Here is a 20,660-nt window from a genome sequence, read left to right on the forward strand (position 1 = left end):
ACAGTCCTTCTTCAACTTCTATCTTCTAGCTGTTAATATACATATTTCTATTTAATCTTCGTATGTATTCCTCTCTTATTTGACTTCATTATATTTTAAAACAGAGCCACTATCATGAAACCCTATCATGTCTCGCTGGATAAATACAGTTTTCAGATTTTCCACAACACTTCCTCTTAGTTTCTATCGTCACAGGTTCAAACCCCACTGCAGTCAGCATGTCGTTGTGTCCCTGAGACACTTCACCCCAAATTGCTCCTGTGGGGATTGCCCACAGTACTGAGTATGTAAGTCGCTTTGGATAAAAGCGTCTAACAAGTAACATGAAATGTATATCACATTTTACTACAGAGTGAGAGTTCACAACCTAAACCACTAAACCTCTCATGTCTCCGTCTCTGCACGTCCTTTTCACGTTGTTGCTATCAGAAGCAACATTTTATGATACACATATAAGGAAAGTGCATATTTTTTCAAGAGTTTGATGATTCAACTAGATCAGGGGTGTCAAACTCAATTTCATCACGGGCCACATCAGCATTTTGGTTGCACTCAAAGGGCCGGTTGTAACTTTAAGACTATATGAAAATACATATGTAAATATTTAATATAAACGTATGTATTATATGAGATTATTGCCTCTGCATTGGATCATTATCGGATAGGGTAATAACTTCATAATTAACTACGTCTGAAAGCAGAAGTCTAGGGCAAATCATTGGAAGTCTCTTCAGTGAGAATGTCACAAAATTATTATTTTTTAAAAGCCAAATTCTGGAGAAAAAATTGAAAATGTAAAAAAAAGTCAAATTTTGAAGAAAAGTCAAATTCTGAAAAAAAGTCATATTTGAAATGCATTGTGGGACATGTAGTTAATGGGCAACGTGCTTCTGTAAATCGGCATGTAACCGTATAATAAACGTATTATATTCTTTCAGAGCTCTTGTGGGGCCGCATTAAATGAAGTCGCGGGCCGGATTTGGCCCCCGGGCCTTGAGTTTGACACCCCTGAACTAGATGCTATGAAGTGTCAGACGGAAAGGAAGTCATTACAGGTCTGAATAAGTGGTCAGAATATTGCAGATTATGCAGAAATTGCTCATATGAATGAGTTTTCTAACCGTCATATGCTTTTATCTTGAAATACACTGACAAACTACCTATTGTGTCACTTAGCGATGATGACTTGGTGGATTTCCTCTGCGTTTCTGTCGTCACATTTTATAACGGAGTGATAGTTCACATCCAAACCTACAAGTTACCGAGACACTAAACCTTTAATTTCTCCGTGTCTACACGTCCTTTTCACGTCCAGAAGAAGTCTTTCTACTGAGGCGATGTGTAAACGTACATGACTTTGACAAAGACAGATGACTCTCTGTCAGCGCGCTGCCTTAACCAAGGACACAGTGCTTTTTTTTCCTGCTGTCCCTCTCCCTACACACACAGATGTACAATCCCGACACACACATACACACACAAAACAATTAGAGCTACAGCAAAAAGGAACAAAATCCCATCTGTAGTCAGCGGCCTGCTCTCAGTGTTCAGCAGCGACCTCAGACTGTGGCTCTGACAAATGTGTGTTGTCAGGATCGAGCAGAAACACAGAGAACAGAAAATACAGCCCACAAAGAGCGGGGGAAACTTCCCTGAAACACCATCTGCAAGTTAGCCACTCAATTTGCATCTGTAGATCGATCAATGTGCAATTTCATACATGTCCCTGTTGTTCCTGTAGCATCTGTGTCACTTCCTGCTGATCATCGATCCTCAGAGACAGGCTTCACTTCATTTATAGATCTGCTCTCACTCTGACTCACCTCCGCAGCAACAAGTGCTCACCACAGCTCATAATGCGTCATTAAATACATAAACAACCAACGAAGAAAGACTGCGATGGAAGATCTGGGATGATATGAACAGAGGACAGAGGGGTTTAGGTTGGGTTTGGACTAAGTTTGTTTCCCAAATCTGTATAAAAAGCGGTTGTTTAAAGTGGACCTATCATGCTATATTTGAATAATATAGTGTAGGACCATACCTATATAAGGCATATTTATACTTTTTTTTTTTCAAAATACCAAACAGATCATGCATTTTAGCCATGCCTCATTTCGCACTATTTTACCCCTGTTTTTGCAAGGACTGATTCAGTGAGAACAGCACCACCTACAGGCCTGGCATATGTACTACAGCGTCTCCAACGCTTTCGAACGGCAATGGCCGTGGCTGTCTCCTCCTGATTGGTGGAGTTGGCCCAATAGCCGTAGCGCCACCGTCCTGACGTCAGGACAGTGTTCAAATCTGGATCAGTTTTTATCAGATCCGTTGCAGCCCCTTTTTTAGAGATTTGGGTACGGAGGAAAATAGAGAGGGTTGTGTTTTCTGACACTTGGTGAGTTCCCTGGAACACCGGGGACACATATTCATGTAGAAAAGACGTACAAAAGTGCATTTTGCATGATAGGTCCCCTTTAACTGTGTGCACTTTTGATTGAAAGGTGCTTAAGACAAAAAGAGTAATTAAGTAAGAAATTGAGGAATGTTTTGCAGAGATTGTCCGCAGATTGACTTAAAATACACGCAGTAATATATATAGCAAATAGGTCTAAATTGAAGACAGTGTTTATTTTCCAATTTCCCCGATTTTGGGATTTAATTTTCTCGTTAAAAGTCCACACTTTATTCTGATCTGCTCATGTTTTGAATATGCTGTAAAAGCCTCTCAATGTTAATGCAAATGTGACTTTCTCCATGTTCACTAGTTGGCTGTAAAATCAATCAAAAGTGATTATTTTTAAGTACTACTCTCATGCACTCATTAATTCTGATCGGTGCTACTTTGGCAGTCTGTTGATTACCGTTTAGTGACTTTTAATCAAACTCTAAACTTCCTGCAGAGGTTTTTTTTTTAAAGTGAAAAGCCTTTCAGAAGCTAGTTCCCTTTTGACTGTGAACAATCTTAATGCTGTTTCGGGTGTTGCAATTTATTAAAAGCATGTTGAACTTTTATAAAAGACAGCAGAAGAACGAGAAGTTTGACTCTTCTGTTGTGATGATTGAATGAACGGTGGACATCTACTTAAAGGGGCCCTTTTATGACCCTTTTCAGGTTCATATTGGTATTTAGTGTCTCTACTCTGACATCTGTGCATGCTTTAATGTTCAAAAAGCTCTTTATAACACACTACAGGAGAGGGAAAACCCCAAAAAGCTTAATAGAGCCTCGCTAATACAAAATGTGCCATAAGAGCGATTATAGTGCCGGTAATTTCTCTACTTTGCTTTATGAGTTACGGTGTTTAAGTGCTGAATGTGATTGGATAATACCATATTATGCGGAATAAAACCATAAAACAGCAATACTTTCTGTGTAAATCAGACCCCCTGGGGGCTTTTAATTAAACCTCAAAATCAAACACCACTTCTACTCCTCAGTCCCAGGCTTTTAAGATATGAACCATATGAAGAAAAAGTGATGGGATGGAAGTGAAGGTAATGTTCTTTCCATTCGACCTTTCTCTCCGCGGTCCTTACCTGTGAAGTCGGAGGCACGAGGGGTGAGGTTAATCTCGTCGGCTACTGTTAAAGGAAGTGGAAGGAAAGAAAGGGAGGGGTACAAACATTTGGGGGTTTCAGTTAGTGAATGACATTCCTCATGCAACATCCAGGTAGCGCTGCAAACATATCACACAATGCTTCATCTCAATTAGGACGGGACGCCATGCGAGACGAGGGGGTGGGGGTGGAGGTGGAGGTGGAGAGGGATGAAAGGAGAGTTTCTGAGGATAGCAATCAAGACTTTGTTGTGGTATCAACACGGCACAGAGCGGCAATCTGCTCGGGAAGATTAGATATGATTATAGAGAGTGAGAGCGGAGAGACTGGTGCAGCCAAAGCAATCAGCGACTGTTCGGAGCCATTTCAAGGTGAATCAACTCGGAGGAACTTCTCCACTTTTTGGCGAGAGGTGTTCCCGTACAGAGGCAGAAGGGAGGAATATATTTACATAGAAGAAGTGTTGGGGAGATGTGCAGGGATGTGTGGAAAAGGTTACAGGAAATCTGAGGTTTTTTTAAAAAGGTTTGACAGAGTTTGAAGGAGCTGAGGTGTGCTATAGGAAAGTTCAAAATGACCCACAGATTGTAATATCTGAACCTCCTATAGCTGATATCACGTGATGATAATGTGTGACTGAACCCAGGCGGAGGTTTTCACCAGTGGTGGAATTTAAATTACTCAAATATTGCACTTAAGTACAACTACCTAATTCCTATTATAATCTAAAGTACACTAATAAATAAACATTGGAATATATGTTTATTTGTTCATGTTAAAATATCTAGCAGAAGTATCAAAAGTAACTCGTTAACTTATCAAGACAATTTACGAATATATTGTATTCATCTCCCCTCACAATAAGTGTATATACACGTTTTTTATACTACAAATAACAGTGTTTTACACTACGGATACTAGTACTTCAAACTTGTGATTAATCATGGTTTATCACAGATTATGTGACTAAAACTAATTAAAATCCGTTCCACCATTGACACAAAGGCATACATAATAATAATCCAATCATTTTATATATATTATTCTGACATGTGTAATAACACACCTAAATATACTTTATGCCAATACTACTTTTACCTAAGAAGGATTAATAATGCTGGACACATTGGATTAACCTATGGATTAACCTTCAGCCTTTAATGCCATTGAACACAACTTTTGAGCTGTTTTGGCTCCGTAAAGCTAATTCTTTTGTTGTTGTTTGTTGTCGTTTCGCCGTGGGTTCTGATCGCTCAGTGATGATACTTATACGTCTGGAACCTGTGGAATCTCAGCTTGCTAATCGATATCTTGTCTGTGCAGATACCATAAGTAATAAGGGTATTTAAACGTGAGTTCTGTGCTAAGTGTGTTAGCATCTTTTCGCTCAGGGCTAATTCAGAGCCTTTGTTATTACCCTTATGTTTCGTTTTGCTAAAAATGGTTAATATTGTCTGAAAGCTGAGTTTCTTCCTGTTAAGTGAGTATGACACATTCATAGTTTATTAAATGTTTAAGAAGCCTTCAGACGCTGTTTCTTGCAAGATGTTGCGTTAACTTGTAACAGTGTATTGTTTTTATAATTTAGTATTGCTAATTTTAGTTAAGTATACAATCTATACTATCCACCACTGGTTTCACATCCTGCCTCAGTCCCTGCTCTGAAACAACATGTAACTCCCTGTAATGAGATTAATATCTATATCAAAGTGTTGTACCTAGATCCATGCTCTTGGACTTGCGTGTCTTGATGATCTCGAGGTGAGCGGCGTCTCCAAACTGTTTGGTGCGTTTCTCCGACATGCTCTGGCGCCCGAAGCCTTCCCTTTGAAAACTGCCGTCCGGATCGTTTTCATCTGGATTCACAGAGCTGGAGAAAAGATAAGATAAGATTTGAATGATCCCACAAAGGAGAAAATGTGTGTCACAGCCATATATCCAGTCTATGGTCACAGCTCTAAAAGGAAATCATGCAAACAGATGAGAAGCGTAGATAACTCACTTTTCTAGCAATTCTTATCTCAAATATGGAGACTGAGGAAAGGTGTCATGAGTAAGAAAGTGGTGATGATGGGTTTAAGTAAAGAACGTCTTTTCTTTCAACTCGTACATTTGAAAAAGGAAAAAAGAGATGGAGGGAAATCTAAAGAAGAATCGGGAGGGCTTAAAAAGTACAAAATGAAAGAAAAGGAAGTGTCGGGGCAATACGACACTGAGGCTAAAAAGAACAAAGTCAGAGACAGGAAATGAGCATGGGGGGGGGAATAGTAAGAAAAGGAAAGAGCAGAGCGATCAGAGGAGGCTGGAAGAAAAGAGGAATACAGCTTCAGAGAGAAGAAAGCCAAAAGATGTCAGAAAGAAATAGACCAACAACGTTCAAGTAAAAAGCTTCATGAGGAACAAGAGAAGGTGATGTGGGACAGAGAGGAACAAGAGAAGGTGGTGTGGGACAGAGAGGAACAAGAGAAGGTGATGTGGGACAGAGAGGAACAAGAGAAGGTGGTGTGGGACAGAGAGGAACAAGAGAAGGTGGTGTGGGACAGAGAGGAACAAGAGAAGGTGATGTGGGACAGAGAGGAACAAGAGAAGGTGGTGTGGGACAGAGAGGAACAAGAGAAGGTGGTGTGGGACAGAGAGGAACAAGAGAAGGTGGTGTGGGACAGAGAGGAACAAGAGAAGGTGGTGTGGGACAGAGAGGAACAAGAGAAGGTGGTGTGGGACAGAGAGGAACAAGAGAAGGTGGTGTGGGACAGAGAGGAACAAGAGAAGGTGGTGTGGGACAGAGAGGAACAAGAGAAGGTGGTGCGGGACAGAGAGGAACAAGAGAAGGTGGTGCGGGACAGAGAGGAACAAGAGAAGGTGGTGCGGGACAGAGAGGAACAAGAGAAGGTGGTGCGGGACAGAGAGGAACAAGAGAAGGTGGTGCGGGACAGAGAGGAACAAGAGAAGGTGGTGTGGGACAGAGAGGAACAAGAGAAGGTGGTGTGGGACAGAGAGGAACAAGAGAAGGTGGTGTGGGACAGAGAGGAACAAGAGAAGGTGGTGTGGGACAGAGAGGAACAAGAGAAGGTGGTGTGGGACAGAGAGGAACAAGAGAAGGTGGGTGTGGGACAGAGAGGAACAAGAGAAGGTGGTGTGGGACAGAGAGGAACAAGAGAAGGTGGTGCGGGACAGAGAGGAACAAGAGAAGGTGGTGCGGGACAGAGAGGAACAAGAGAAGGTGGTGCGGGACAGAGAGTAACGAGAGAAGGTGGTGTGGGACAGAGAGGAACAAGAGATAACACTAGGGACGAAAGTGAAACAAACAAGGAACAGAATGAGATGCGAGCCAAAGTCTTTCTCATCACTGACCAGATTACACTTAAAGGGGACCTATCATGCTATATTGGAAACATATATTGTAGGGCCATACCTATACAAAACATGTCTGTGAAGTGTTTTGCTTAAAATACCAAACATATCGCCCATTGTAGCCATGCCTCATACTGATCATACCCCTGTTTTGCAGCCCAGAGGAGGCGGAGCCAATGCCTGATCAGAATTCTACCGGAAATAAAGTTAAATTCTGCTGTGATAAAACGCCATCCTGTTCTAAACCACATCAAGGATTATTTCTGAAACAGTATGGAGCTCAAATGCTTTTTCTACCACAAGGTCAGTTCATTTCCTGCTTTTTAAACACATGTGCTCTCCAGTACAGGTTAGCTCTGAGTGTTAGCGATGCTAATGTAAACAAAGACGAGATTACGTCCAAAAACACGTCAGGCATTGTTTCTGATAGCAACTTTCTGTGGGTCCACCATCCGAAATGACGTCATATCGGCAGCAAATCTGTATCCGGTCGTTGTTCCCCCGTTTTTAAAAGATTTGGGTGCGGAGGAAAAGAGAGAGGGTTTTATTTTCTGACGCTGCGTGAGTTCCCCGACACACCGGGGGACACACATTTATGTATAAAAGACATCACAAAGTGCATTTTGCATGATAGGTCCCCTTTAACTTGCAACAGTAGCCGGTGTTTAAGATAAGATAAGATAAGATGTACTTTATTAATCAAAATGTGGGAAATGTTTGCGTCGCAGCAGCATAAAGGACAAGGCATTGCACATAAGAGAAATTAAGAGTAAAAATAAACAATTCTAAAATGTAAACATCTCAAATAGAAATAAAACAGCATTACAAATGTAGAAAATATACATGTTGTAATAATATAATACTCTGAATTTACAAAAAATATATAACATTTATCATATGTGTTATACGATGCATTTATTAAAGTGTTCCCCTGACATTGAGGTGCACACACACAGTGTGAAACACAACAGGCCCTCAGTGTGTGTGTGTGTGTGTGTGTGTGTGTGTGTGTGTGTGTGTGTGTGTGTGTGTGTGTGTGTGTGTAACATCTGCGAGGCCGTACGGATGAGAGCTGCCTACAATCAGGGGCCAATCAGAGAGAGAACACACACACACACACACACACACACACACACACACACACACACACACACACACACACACACACACACACACACACACACACACACACACACACACACACACACACACACACACACACACACACACACACACACACACACACACACACACACACACACACACACACACACACACACACACACACACACACACACACACACACACACACACACACACACACACACACACACACACACACACACACACACACACACAGTACAGGACACACACTGACCTCTTTCACAACTACAAGCTTTAATAAGAGGATTTTTTTTAAGTGATTATTGAAATTCTAGGCTTGTCCACGCTCTTAGACTTAACTTGAAACGTCAAATGTTTGCAAAGCATGCCTTAATATAATTATACAGAACATCTCCTGATTAGAGTTCTGCACTGACAACGTATTTTTGGAGGTCAACCACTTTATGATGGTTGAAGCGTAGATGTAATATCCAGAAGTAAAACGCTAACTCTAGGTTATAAAATAAATAAATCAGTCACATGACTTCCTGTCACCACTGCTAATGTTCAGCGTGATGATGTTCAACAGTTTCATTGAGACACTGAGACTCATGACACATAAAGGCATGACATACACTAAAAAGGCTGATACATGTTATGTCCTAGAACAAAATGTGAATATCTCCACACCTTAGGGCTGTGCAATTAATCGTATTTTAATCGCAATTACGATTTTGGCCTGCCACAATTACGAAAACAACATAATCGTAAAAAACGATTATTTTGCTTTGCTTGGTTGTGACACTGCAACATATTTGATCTAATTTATTTTAGTCTTAATTTATTTGTATTTATCATATTTACATATGTTTAGTAGCTTGTTGAAGTGCGCTCCAAAATATTTGTTGATCTTGTTTATTGGTATTTATTATTTTGATATTATTTATTTAAATGTAAATATAAATGTATCATTTATTTAATTTATTTTTTGTATTGGTTTTTCAGTTGAATTATACGCTCAGGGAAATCAACAGTTAAAAAGATACTGTTCAAATTATGATTTGTATTTGTTTTAAAGTTCAATAAATGGATGTTTTCAAAGTCAATGAATAATCGTATTTAATAATCGTGATATCAATTATTGACCAAAATAATCGTGATTATGATTTTTGCCATAATCGCACAGCCCTACCATACCTTATTTCAGGCACCTGGCCAAACACTCAATTCGCCCAGCCAATCAGAAATTGGTACTTTTTTCTCCCCAGGATAGTCCCACCTCTCTAGCAGGCACTCAAAATGGGGGTAAAAGTTCTCATGAACTAAGTTCTCTTTTTGGTGTGAACGCGAAATTCCAGGCACTCTCGGAACTAAACGGGAAAAGTACGGGGAAAAGTACTCCGGTGCTCCAATCACTCCATCACAATAAGAGTTGTAGAATCTATTGAAAAGTCAAGGCTGTCATGAAATACATGTTCGTTACAAGTGCATGTTAACTTTTGACCACAACTGTAGCCGCTAGGACAGTATTATAAATGTAGTATTAATCATACGATAAAAGTTAGTGAGTTACGACTCTCTGCACCAAACCCTCAGTAACAGATTTATTTATGTATCAAGCATGACACAGCAGGAACCCGTTACCAAAGAACAAGTTTGCAAAACAACAAAATAAAGGGCGACTTCATAAACCACACAGACATAGTTTGAAGTATAAAAGCAGAGAGAAAGTGCTCCTGGCTAATCAGCTTACACCAAGTGGAGTTTGGCAGCGAGCACAATGGCGTTCCTGTGTCAGAACACTGTGATTAATTAATACATTTTATGTCCTAGGACAAAATGTGAATATCTCCACACCTTATTTCAGGCATCTGGCCAAACACTGTGTGTGACTTCAAGACGAGGGACACAAAAGTGAAGAAATGCTGATTCATTGCCAAGTTTTAAGACTTATTCCGGCACCACCCTGTACATCTTAACATTACGTTAGTCTGATGTCACAGCGTAGGAGACAACCAGCACAACAACACATAACAGCTGTTCATCTCCTCACAGCTCACTCTACTTCATGTGTCTTTGTTTTCTTTCTTTGTTTATTTTTACATTTCATACTTGTGGTTTTGTAATAATATATTGTTGTAAATTGTTTAATGAATTCATTCTTATAATTTCACTATTGGATTGTATTATCCTTGACACTTTGGCAATATTGTTCACCTGACATTCATGCCAATAAAGCATATTGAATTGAATTGAAGACTCTGAGGAAGGGAAAGTGAAAGTTTGTTGCCCACCTGTTGTTCTGAGGAGGCGGCTCTTTGGCCCAGGGCGGCGTCAGGTCGGCGGTGAAGCCCACATCATCGTGGGAGCTGGATGATGATTGGTCTGAGAGGGGAGGGGGCAGGAGGGGCGGCCGGTCGTCCTCGATGATCACCGTGTCGTCCTGCGGCATGTTGACGGTGGGCGACAGCTGGTAGTTTCCTGGAGGAGAAAACATCATGTCGTTATTCCTCACATCTTTCCATTTGTTGACTTAGGTCACAGGCTCCTCCAACAGTGCAACATACATATAGGACATAGAACAAATACAACTGATACAATTGTGAAAAGCACACAACGAAATGTAAACAAACACTGACATAAAACGAGTTGGAGAGGAGCCATCATCACTGGCGCCATTGTGATGCCATCTCCACTGTTAGAAGAAATGACCTGAATGCCCATCCCTTGTTAACGCCTCTCGTAGCAGAAAGAGTGCAGAGAAGCTGTTATTTGAATGTTTCCGTCTGACTCCTATCTGTGGCCCCATATTATAAAATAGACTCTCCTTCAGAATCAAAGAGCATCTTCTCTTTCCCTTGTCTAGTTTTGTCTGATATAATACAATAATACACAGAGAGGTACATCATTTTAGTGACAAAAGGACTCACATATTCAAATGACCAGAACACAATCAGCCAGTACGATGTGCAAATTACCTAAAAAGCAAATCAAGCTTTGTCACACAGAATTGACCATTTCAAAATCATGGATGTACTAAATGACTTGGCTAATTTAGCACATTGACAGGAAACCAGGGGTCATTTGAGACTTAGCATAGAGCGCTGTTGCTTCCCCAACTTAATTACACTAAAAGTACACAAATAATTGACATTGCGAATACATGCGTCTTCAAAGTGAATCAGAAAATGGCATTTCTTATTTCTCTTGTCTAGTTGTGTCTGATGCAGAACAATTAGAGGTCTATTGTTTTAGCTGTTCTGCTGAATGTTTTCTAAGTCGTGAGTACATAACAAACCCAGCGATTATTTCCAACAGAAACTAAGAGGCACATTTTCACCGTTCAGAGCAAACATGGATATCGATGATGAATCACAGCACAGCTGCTGATGTCTCCGCACAACGACCACAATCACTGTCAAAGGACTCGTGTTGTGCGTCTACAAAATGCATCAAATATGAGTTTACGTCACACTGACACACACGCTGCAGATTGAGAGCCATGTAAATTGATCAAAGCTCTATTTTATTCCATGCGTGATTTCATTGAAATTATTAAGATATAGGACAATGAGACAATGGTCTGTTAAAATAACTCTAACTTATGTACAGTTGTGGTCAAAAGTTTACATACACTTGTAAAGAACATGTATTAGATTTTATCACATTTTCAGAAGAACCATTATAAATTCATAAAAGAACCAAACTTCATGATTTTTGTTTTTTGACAAAAGCCGCTTTCACACTTTGCCGTACTTAGTTCCCAGCACTTAGTTCCCAGCACTTAGTTCCCAGCACTTAGTTCCCCCATGGAACTAAGTGCCGATCGCGTTCACACCGGAATAAGTTCCCTGAGGGAAGATTACGCAAATGAAGCCGCTGACGTCACTTCTTCTTCTTCTTCTTCTGCTTTGGGTTTACTGGCAGGCCGCAAACAACTTCACGGCGTATACTGCCACCCGGAGTCCCCGGCCGGAAGTCCCCGGAGTTGGGGACTGGCTTCAGTAGAAGCTGCTGGGACTCCCAGCAGCTTCTACTGAAGCCTTCCGAGTAAATCGCCAGAACGCCGACACCTCCTCATCTCCACCGCTCCCATGTTTTCTTTTGTGTTGCCATAAGTTAGTCTCTCTGCGTTGGTGCGCGGGGCGAATGCTAATGCTAATGCCAGCAAATACAATGGCGGCTTCAAAAAACTTTTCAGTTTTACGGGGCGTGGTTTGCAATTCGCCCAGCCAATCAGAAATTGGTACTTTTTCCTCCCCAGGATAGTAGCACCTCTCTAGCAGGGACAAAAAATGGGGGTAAAAGTTCTCTGAACTAAGTTCTCTTTTTGGTGTGAACGCGAAATTCCAGGCACTATCGGAACTAAACGGGAAAAGTACGGGGAAAAGTACTCCGGTGCTCCAATCACTCCATCACAATAAGAGTTGTAGAATTTATTGAAAAGTCAAGGCTGTCATGAAATACATGTTCGTTACAAGTGCATGTTAACTTTTGACCACAACTGTAGCCGCTAGGACAGTATTATAAATGTAGTATTAATCAAATGATAAAAGTTAGTGAGTTACGACTCTCTGCACCAAACCCTCAGTAACAGATTTATTTATGTATCAAGCATGACACAGCAGGAACCCGTTACCAAAGAACAAGTTTGCAAAACAACAAAATAAAGGGCGACTTCATAAACCACACAGACATAGTTTGAAGTATAAAAGCAGAGAGAAAGTGCTCCTGGCTAATCAGCTTACACCAAGTGGAGTTTGGCAGCGAACACAATGGCGTTCCTGTGTCAGAACACTGTGATTAATTCAAGCTGTGCCCTCACAAATAGAGATAAAAACTTTGCTGTGCTGAGGGGGGAAACATAAAAAAATACCCCTTTTTCTGTGCTTCTGAAAAGCATGGCTTAAAAAAAACTCACATTGATATGCGGCGCATGACTTTGTCTTTAATATGTATTTTGAAATTGGAAGCTGGGAGGTGGGGGGGGGGGGTTTCTCTGAATCAAAAGGAGGGCAGCTTCAATGCGTCATGAAAGCGTTGTGTACTGAGCTCAGGGAGACGTTTGTTTGTCTTTAGAAAGCCGAGAGACTTGGCCCCGCTGTTTGTTTCTCATGAGGAGCACCCAGGGGATCAATGTGCTACTGAGGGGAGGGAGGAGGGGGGGGGGGGGGGGGGGGGTGACCTGATGTAAATGGAGCTGAATGCAGGGGGAAAATTGGCCTGGGTGTTTGTAACGGTAGTTTAAAAAGTCATCTGTCACTGTTCTCTGTTAATCCCCTTGAATAATAATGAGTTACAAAGTGACCTTTCATTTCAATGTACCAAGTAATACGTGGCTTGTTTCAGCGTCACACAACTCTGTTATTAACATCGTCAAATCATCTAAGTTGATATGTCGTAACTCAGAAATAACATAACTTTTAAGTCATAACTTTTAAATTAGTACGGTTTAGTTGGAAGGTTTTTTTAAAGAGGCTTTTAGCCATTTTCCCTTTCTTTAAGTGTGTTATATAGGTTTTAGTGCATGTAAACGGTCTGCAAAGGCTAAAATCCCAATGTTGCCCCCATTGGACTCCTTTGTTAACTTCCTGACAATAGTGAAATCGGGGGGTTGACCAATCACAACAGAGCCGGCCAGCTAACCAATCAGAGCAGACTGGGCTCTGGTTTCAGACAGAGGGTGAAAAGAGGTGCTGCAGCACAGACAGTATGAGAAACATAAAGAGCTTTTTGAACATTAAAGCAAGGAGACATGTCACAGTAGAGACACTACATACTGATATACACCTGAACATGAGAATAAAAGGGCCCGTTTAAACACTCACTAATTTTTAACATGGAAAATAGAAATGTTATCTTGGTTTTCTAAAGCATTTAGACTCAGACAATTGCCAACGGTGAAAAAAAGAGAGAAAAGTAATGACATTAATATAAACGATACTCATTAGATAGAAGTGTCTAAGAATGCACCTGCTTGTTAATAATGAGCATTTACCCTAACATTTACATAAGTGTGCTGATGCAGCTGCAGAAGTGTGTGAGTGCACGCCCTTCACACACACTCAGACCTTTACTGCACTAACTCAACTGTTACATTTGTGTCATTGTCTGTGTGTGTCTGTGTGTGTGTGTGTGTGTGTGTGTGCGCTACTTCAACCCCCTCCCGCTGTGTGCTTGTTATTCTCTGAGTATTTGGGAGTCTGGGTGAGTCCTCTAACACAGCATGTCCACTTCTCTCTCTCTCTCTCAGACCACACACACACCATATTCCCACACACCATATACACACACACACCATATACACACACACACCATATTCACACACACACACACACACACACCACACACACACACACACACACACACACACACACACACCACACACACACACACACACACACACACACACACACACACACACACACACACCACACACACACACACACCCACACACACACACACACACACACACACACACAGAGAGAATCACTTAATCCCACTTCCCTTAGCAGTCCAATGCGCGACACTGAGAATCCCATCACTGTCACAGTTTGAATCACTGCAGGACAATCGACTGGCAGCGACTGAGCAGAAAGCCAATGGATCTGTCAACTTGCTCGCCGAGTAAAAGGAGGACCAAAAAAAATGCTTCTTTGTTTTAGTGCCAGCACCCAAGGGCAGCCATCCGCCGACAACAAAAGCGCTGCCATGTGGACGGTGCACACACACCCCCCCATCACCTGAGAATAACACCAAAAACACACAATGTCTCTCCCAGTGGCCGTAATCATTTGTGCATGGGAACAATAAGTGGCATTTCATTTGAGACGCACCAGGGGAGGGGCTATTGTCTGATGCTTTCTGTTACAAACTACTGAATACTTAAGGGAATGGCCAGGAGGGAAGAGGATGAACAGAGATGAAATATGGAGATAGCAAGAGGTGAGAATAACACCCAATGAAAGCTTTTTTTTTTAATTCCCCTTTCATTTTTGGGTGTATTTGCATAATTAGTAAGGAGGTTGTTGCCAGGGGGGTGGGGGTGGGGGGGGCTGGGCCTTGAAAGCTTTTGGCCTGGAGGAATAATTAAGTCTCTCTCTTATCCCCGGGATCTTCAGAGTGCAGAAAGCCAGCGAGATATCTTCTGAATGGGAATGGTGTTGTCTTCTGAGAAAGCCTAATGCATGATTTATGTTTTGTGGCAGCCTTTTCCATGAGAGAAAAGACAACTGTGAAAGACCGACCACACACACACACACACACACACACACACACACACACACACACACACACACACACACACACACACACACACACACACACACACAACACACACACACACACACACACACACACACACACACACACACACACACACACACACACACACACACACACACCACACACACACACACACACACACACACACACACACACACACACACACACACACACACACACACACACACACACACACACACACACACACACACACACACACACACACACACACACACACGGGAGCTGCCAAGAACATCTCCCCATGTTCTGCTGTTGGCTGCTGAGAGGCGGCGGCTGCTGCTGCTTTTTCCAGACTGTTCTACACTATTTAAACATTTCATGACACTTCTGTCTGTGGGTCACAACAATATATGAGCTTCTGCATTATCTTACAGTAAGTTCAAGACCACACAAGTATACATTTATGAAGCTTAAGCAACTATATTATTGTAAACACAATCACTGCCATAAATATGGGTCAGTCCGATACAATGTAACACTGTGATGGTTATTTTAAACATATTTGCGATAATCACTGCACTATAAAAGGTCCAATGGAAACACTCTGATATCTTGTTTGTTATTTTTAAATTGTAGACGAAATTACAAGTTGTTATCAATATGAAGAAAATGATAATCGGTACTATGCCGTGCTGAAATGGAAAGGATGCAAAGATCTATCAAGTTCTTGTGCATTGGTAAAAAACGCCAACACTATTTGGTAGAAGTCAAACAGAGTTTCGTTAGCGATGGTTTTTGGAAAGACACAAAGAAAATCACAAGATCATTCGTGGATATTTTCGTTTAAACAATACAAATGTATTTTTTATAATGGCATCGTCATTTGAGAACTGAATCTTAAAGGTGGGGTAGGTAAGTTTGAGAAACCGGCTCGAGATACACTTGTTATATTCCATGGAATGCTCTTAACATCCCGATAGCAATGAATATCTGAAGTGCTTTGACAAAAAATACATAAAAAAATGTCATCTGTGGAAGCCGTGGTACTGTAAAAAGCACGACCAATCATTTTAGCCGGCCCGGCTAAAATAACTGGATGGCCTACCTGCCTGTCAGCCTTCCATCGGGGCACAAACTTATCTCGTGCCCTCATTGGTCATGCGCGCGTTCGTGTGTGTTGGAGGAGGGGCTCTGTGAGGAAGTGGCAGATTTTCTCCGGTTGTGTATTTTCAAATTCTAGCGATCTCGAGCCGGTTTCTCAAACGTACCTACCCTACCTTTAATTTGGCTTTAGGTCTAACATAAGTATTTTATTACTAATGAGGGCATTTTCAACATTTAAAACTAAAGTGTATAGGGGTTGTTTTGACATTTTGTCGCAAAAAAAGTGTAAGAAAGATGAATGAATTACAATAGCGAGCAGATGGGAGTGTGTTAACTCTGAAGGGGCTAAATTGATAAATTAACCGACAATTCTTAAAGGTTAATTTGCAGATACTTTATTATACTCTCAAAATGACATTTAATAATGTTCTGTATGAAACAGAACTTTATTTATACATGTTGCCTTAATACGAGCAAACGTTGTGTAATCTGAATCTGAGAGTATTAAAAGAAATCACCTATACAAAGCCGTCTGTAGGGTCCAGCTTAAAGCCAGAGCCTGCTGGACCTTATCCTCAGTGCTAAGCCAACAGTGGCAAATTAAACAACGCTTCAAATAAAGCTTTAATCCCTCCCCAACCTCTCCAATCTCACTTTGACACAAACCGCAGGGCGATGCTCTCAGAAAGGGTGCAGCTCTGATAACTCCAGGTCACGCAGAGCACATGGAGAAACATTTCTATAACCAACTGCATTCAAACAGATCCTGAAACCTCATGGAGGACGGGGGATCAGAAATCTAATATAGGACAAATTGGGGTTAAAACCTTCCTTCAGGTGGTTGAAAAACACCGTCCACCCACTCCACCGGGCTGATTCAGTGTGTAGAAAACAGCGAATGTCTCACGTGTGTGTGTGTGATAGGTAGTAATTCTATGGTTCAAATCTCTACACAAATCTTTTTAATATGGCTTTTAATGTGCGTTAACTTTCAATTCTCACTAATATTTGTATGATGTGCTTTTGTTGTTCTGTTGTTTATGTTGTTATGTCTTCATGTGGAACCTACTGCTGCAGGTCTCCCTTGAAAAAGAGATCAATGATCTCAATGGGATTTCACCTGGATAAATAAAGGTTTTGAATTGAATTGAATATCCGTGTTCATGTTTTACCGTTTTGTTTTTATTTTACATTTTCTTTTTTAAATTGTTTTATTTTAAGATATTTTAATTTCTCTTCAGCTTTAATTCACGGGAATTTCATTAGGATCACTGTAGATGTTTTATCTTGTTCTGTATTAATTGTATTGTTGTTCATATGTTTTCTGAAAAGTAAGTAAGTAAGTCAAATGTATTTATAAAGCGCTTTTCACAGACAAAAGGCGCTTTCACACCAAGTACTTTTCCCAGGAATAGTTCCCGGACCTTAGTTCCCCGGATATCTTTAGTTCCTGAACTATCTAGCAGATCGCGTTCACACCGGAATAAGTTCCCGAGGGTTAGGGTTACGCAAATGAAGCCGCTGACGTCACTTCTTCTTCTTCTTCTGCTTTGGGTTTACTGGCAGGCCGCAAACAACTTCACGGCGTATACTGCCACCCGAAGTCCCGGGTAAATCGCCAGAAGCGCCGACACCTCCTCATCACTCCACCGCCGCCACGTTTCATTTTGTGTTGCCATAAGTTAGTCTCTCTTCGTTGGTGCGCTGGGCTAATGCTAATAATGCTAATGCGAGCAAATAAAATGGCGGCTTCACAAAACCTTTCAGAGTTTTACGGGGCGTGGTTTGCAATTCGCCCAGCCAATCAGAAATTGGAACCTTTTCCTCTCCATGATAGTACCACCTCTCTAGCAGGGACTAAAAAGCGGTGGAAAGGTTCCCGAAAGAAAGTTCTAGTTCCAGATCTTTTTGGTGTGAACGCAAAATCCCAGGAACTATCGGAACTATTCCTGGGAAAAGTACTCCGGTGTGAAAGCGCCAAAAGTGCTTGACAAAACATTAAAACATCAAAGGAATCATAAAATAATAAATTACCACACAAGGCGCGTGTTAAGAAGTGCTAAAAACACTGCTGCTTTGTGCATGAAAGGTGCTATACAAATAAAGTGTATCATTACACAGGTCAACATATAGGAGATTTCAATCTGGTGTCTGGTGTCGTTGCGTTTAGGAGAAATGTGAGAAAAGTCAAAGGTTGCCGAAGCCACTCTGACATCTTTAATTTAGCTGCTAATCCCTGCCAGTCTGTAGTGAACTCTGCCGTGAACACGTGACGGAGGGGCAAACATCTGCAGGTTTTTGTATTCGATGCGTCAGGGAATACACAGTTCTTTTTTAATCCCCACAGGATTAGGGTTTGATGTCCCTAACCCCGAGTAGAGCATTAGTGTAAGGTCACTCATGGTTAGCACGACCATCTTTTAAATAATCCTCCCTGCTCTGTTACAATGAGGATCGTACACTGATTGACCTTTAAATTGTATTTAAAAGGAGATTTAAGTCAAAGGGACAAATACCAGCAACAACTGTCTGTAACAGTCATGTCAAGAATGCACTGTGAACACTCAATATGTTTATGACACAGTATATTCTGCTTTATAACTATAATGACAACACATGATAATGCCTAAGAAGGATTGGTGTCATAATACTTTTTTTATTGCTGGTCACTTACTGACATTTTAGATGTATTTTACTTACAGTTGTATAGTGACTAAGGTTGCTTTTACTGTATTATATTTGAATATACCTCACTTATTACAGACACCCTGGTACACACATGCAGCTGCTTTGCCTGATGCTCACTGCCAATGTCTTGACCTCTTCTACAGTGTGCATTGCCATGAAGGAATGAATGAATGGATGGATGAATGTTCTATATTATTTTAATGACAGAACCACAGCAATATTGTTTTAGAGATTTGATATGTTTAACTGCTATGCCTGTCATCTCTGCTCTGTGTCATTGTGTTGTCTCCTGGGTTCTGTAGTGCCCGGAGTCTGTCTTTTTATTTTTTTCCTCCCAAACCCCATCCCCTCAGGACGCCTTTTGCCTCCTGTCAGGTCATCATTGTAAATAAGAATGTGTTCTGAATTGATTTTCCTGGCTAAATAAAGGTTCTACTAATACTACTACTACTACTATAGCATCCAATGACCCCTTAGAGCAGTGGCCGGCAACTGGCGGCCCGCGGGCCAAATCTGGCACGCCAGACATTCTCATCCGGCACGCGCTGTGGCAACGTCTCCTGAGTAATGTGCAGTACCGGAGTCCAACAGAGAGGCAGCAGCTGCGGGACAGTAGCCTGCGTACTGCGAAGCCTTCCCTGCCCTGACAAATAAGTGATCCTTCCTTAGCGTGAAGAGTCTGCTTAATGCGCTCCGCAGTAGCCCCCGCTACGAGGCTCCGGCGACTTGACAGTACATGAGCGTGCTCCACCAGCCAGCACCCCACCCCCCCCCCAACAGAGAGGCAGCAGCTGCGGGACAGTAGACTGGGCTATATATAAAAATCACTGGCCCCCGAAAGTGTCTCTCGGAATGATTTTGGCCCTTGGACAAATGTAGTTGGTGATCCCTGCTTTAGAGTAACTTATATTTACGTTATAATGCTTTAAAACATTGGCTTGAATGTATACAAACTGAGGATTACAATACACTGTGTTTCATACAATAATAAATGACTCAGTGAGTGATAAACATGAAGTAATTGTTATTTAAATATAGAGGTTTTTTTTGCTGACTTCATTCAGCAAACAGATATACAATCACTTCGACTTCTGAACGCTTATTAAAATCACTCATTATTCAGCATGGATTAACACAGCGACTATGGCAGCGTTTACCCATTACTCTTATTATCAATGCAAAGAAAACACTGCAGATTTCTAAAGGTGAAAGTGTGTTTGGGTATGTACGTATTTTCTTGAATTGACCACATCTGATCTGCTCCACCAGCTGGTGAACAGAAGCCTTTCTTTGACGTTATGCAACTTCACCGACCGTCCATCAATCATTCAAGTGCTACACATACACACACGCAATCCTGCACAGATGCATGCAAAGCTCTCACACCATTCAAATATGCTTGCTAATCTCTCTCACACACACACACACATATCATGTATACATTACTTCTAAGCTAAGAAGTAGCTTCACTTCACAGGTCAAAAGTGCTAAGTCGAAGTACTATTTGTCAGTTACTACAGAAAACCTAAATAATCCTAGGAAATTTTGGAAAGCCATAAAATCGCTATCCACCGGTGAGATCCGAAATGAGCTACCTCCGTGCATTA

The 20,660-nt window shown here is 41.4% G+C and overlaps 1 protein-coding gene across 1 annotated transcript in view; it reads right to left on the reverse strand.

Moving 5' to 3' along the window:
• LOC117483768 (partitioning defective 3 homolog) overlaps positions 1 to 20,660 on the reverse strand; it is a gene marked incomplete in the record, with an annotated part of 336,797 nt that overhangs the window by 113,405 nt on the left and 202,732 nt on the right. The window contains 3 exon segments of the mRNA XM_034132116.1: positions 3,541 to 3,585; positions 5,280 to 5,431; positions 10,311 to 10,497. Coding sequence (XP_033988007.1) covers positions 3,541 to 3,585; positions 5,280 to 5,431; positions 10,311 to 10,497 — 384 coding nt within the window.

This window comes from Trematomus bernacchii, unplaced genomic scaffold (genome assembly GCF_902827165.1).
Source record: "Trematomus bernacchii unplaced genomic scaffold, fTreBer1.1, whole genome shotgun sequence".
Classification (NCBI taxonomy): Eukaryota; Metazoa; Chordata; class Actinopteri; order Perciformes; family Nototheniidae; genus Trematomus; species Trematomus bernacchii.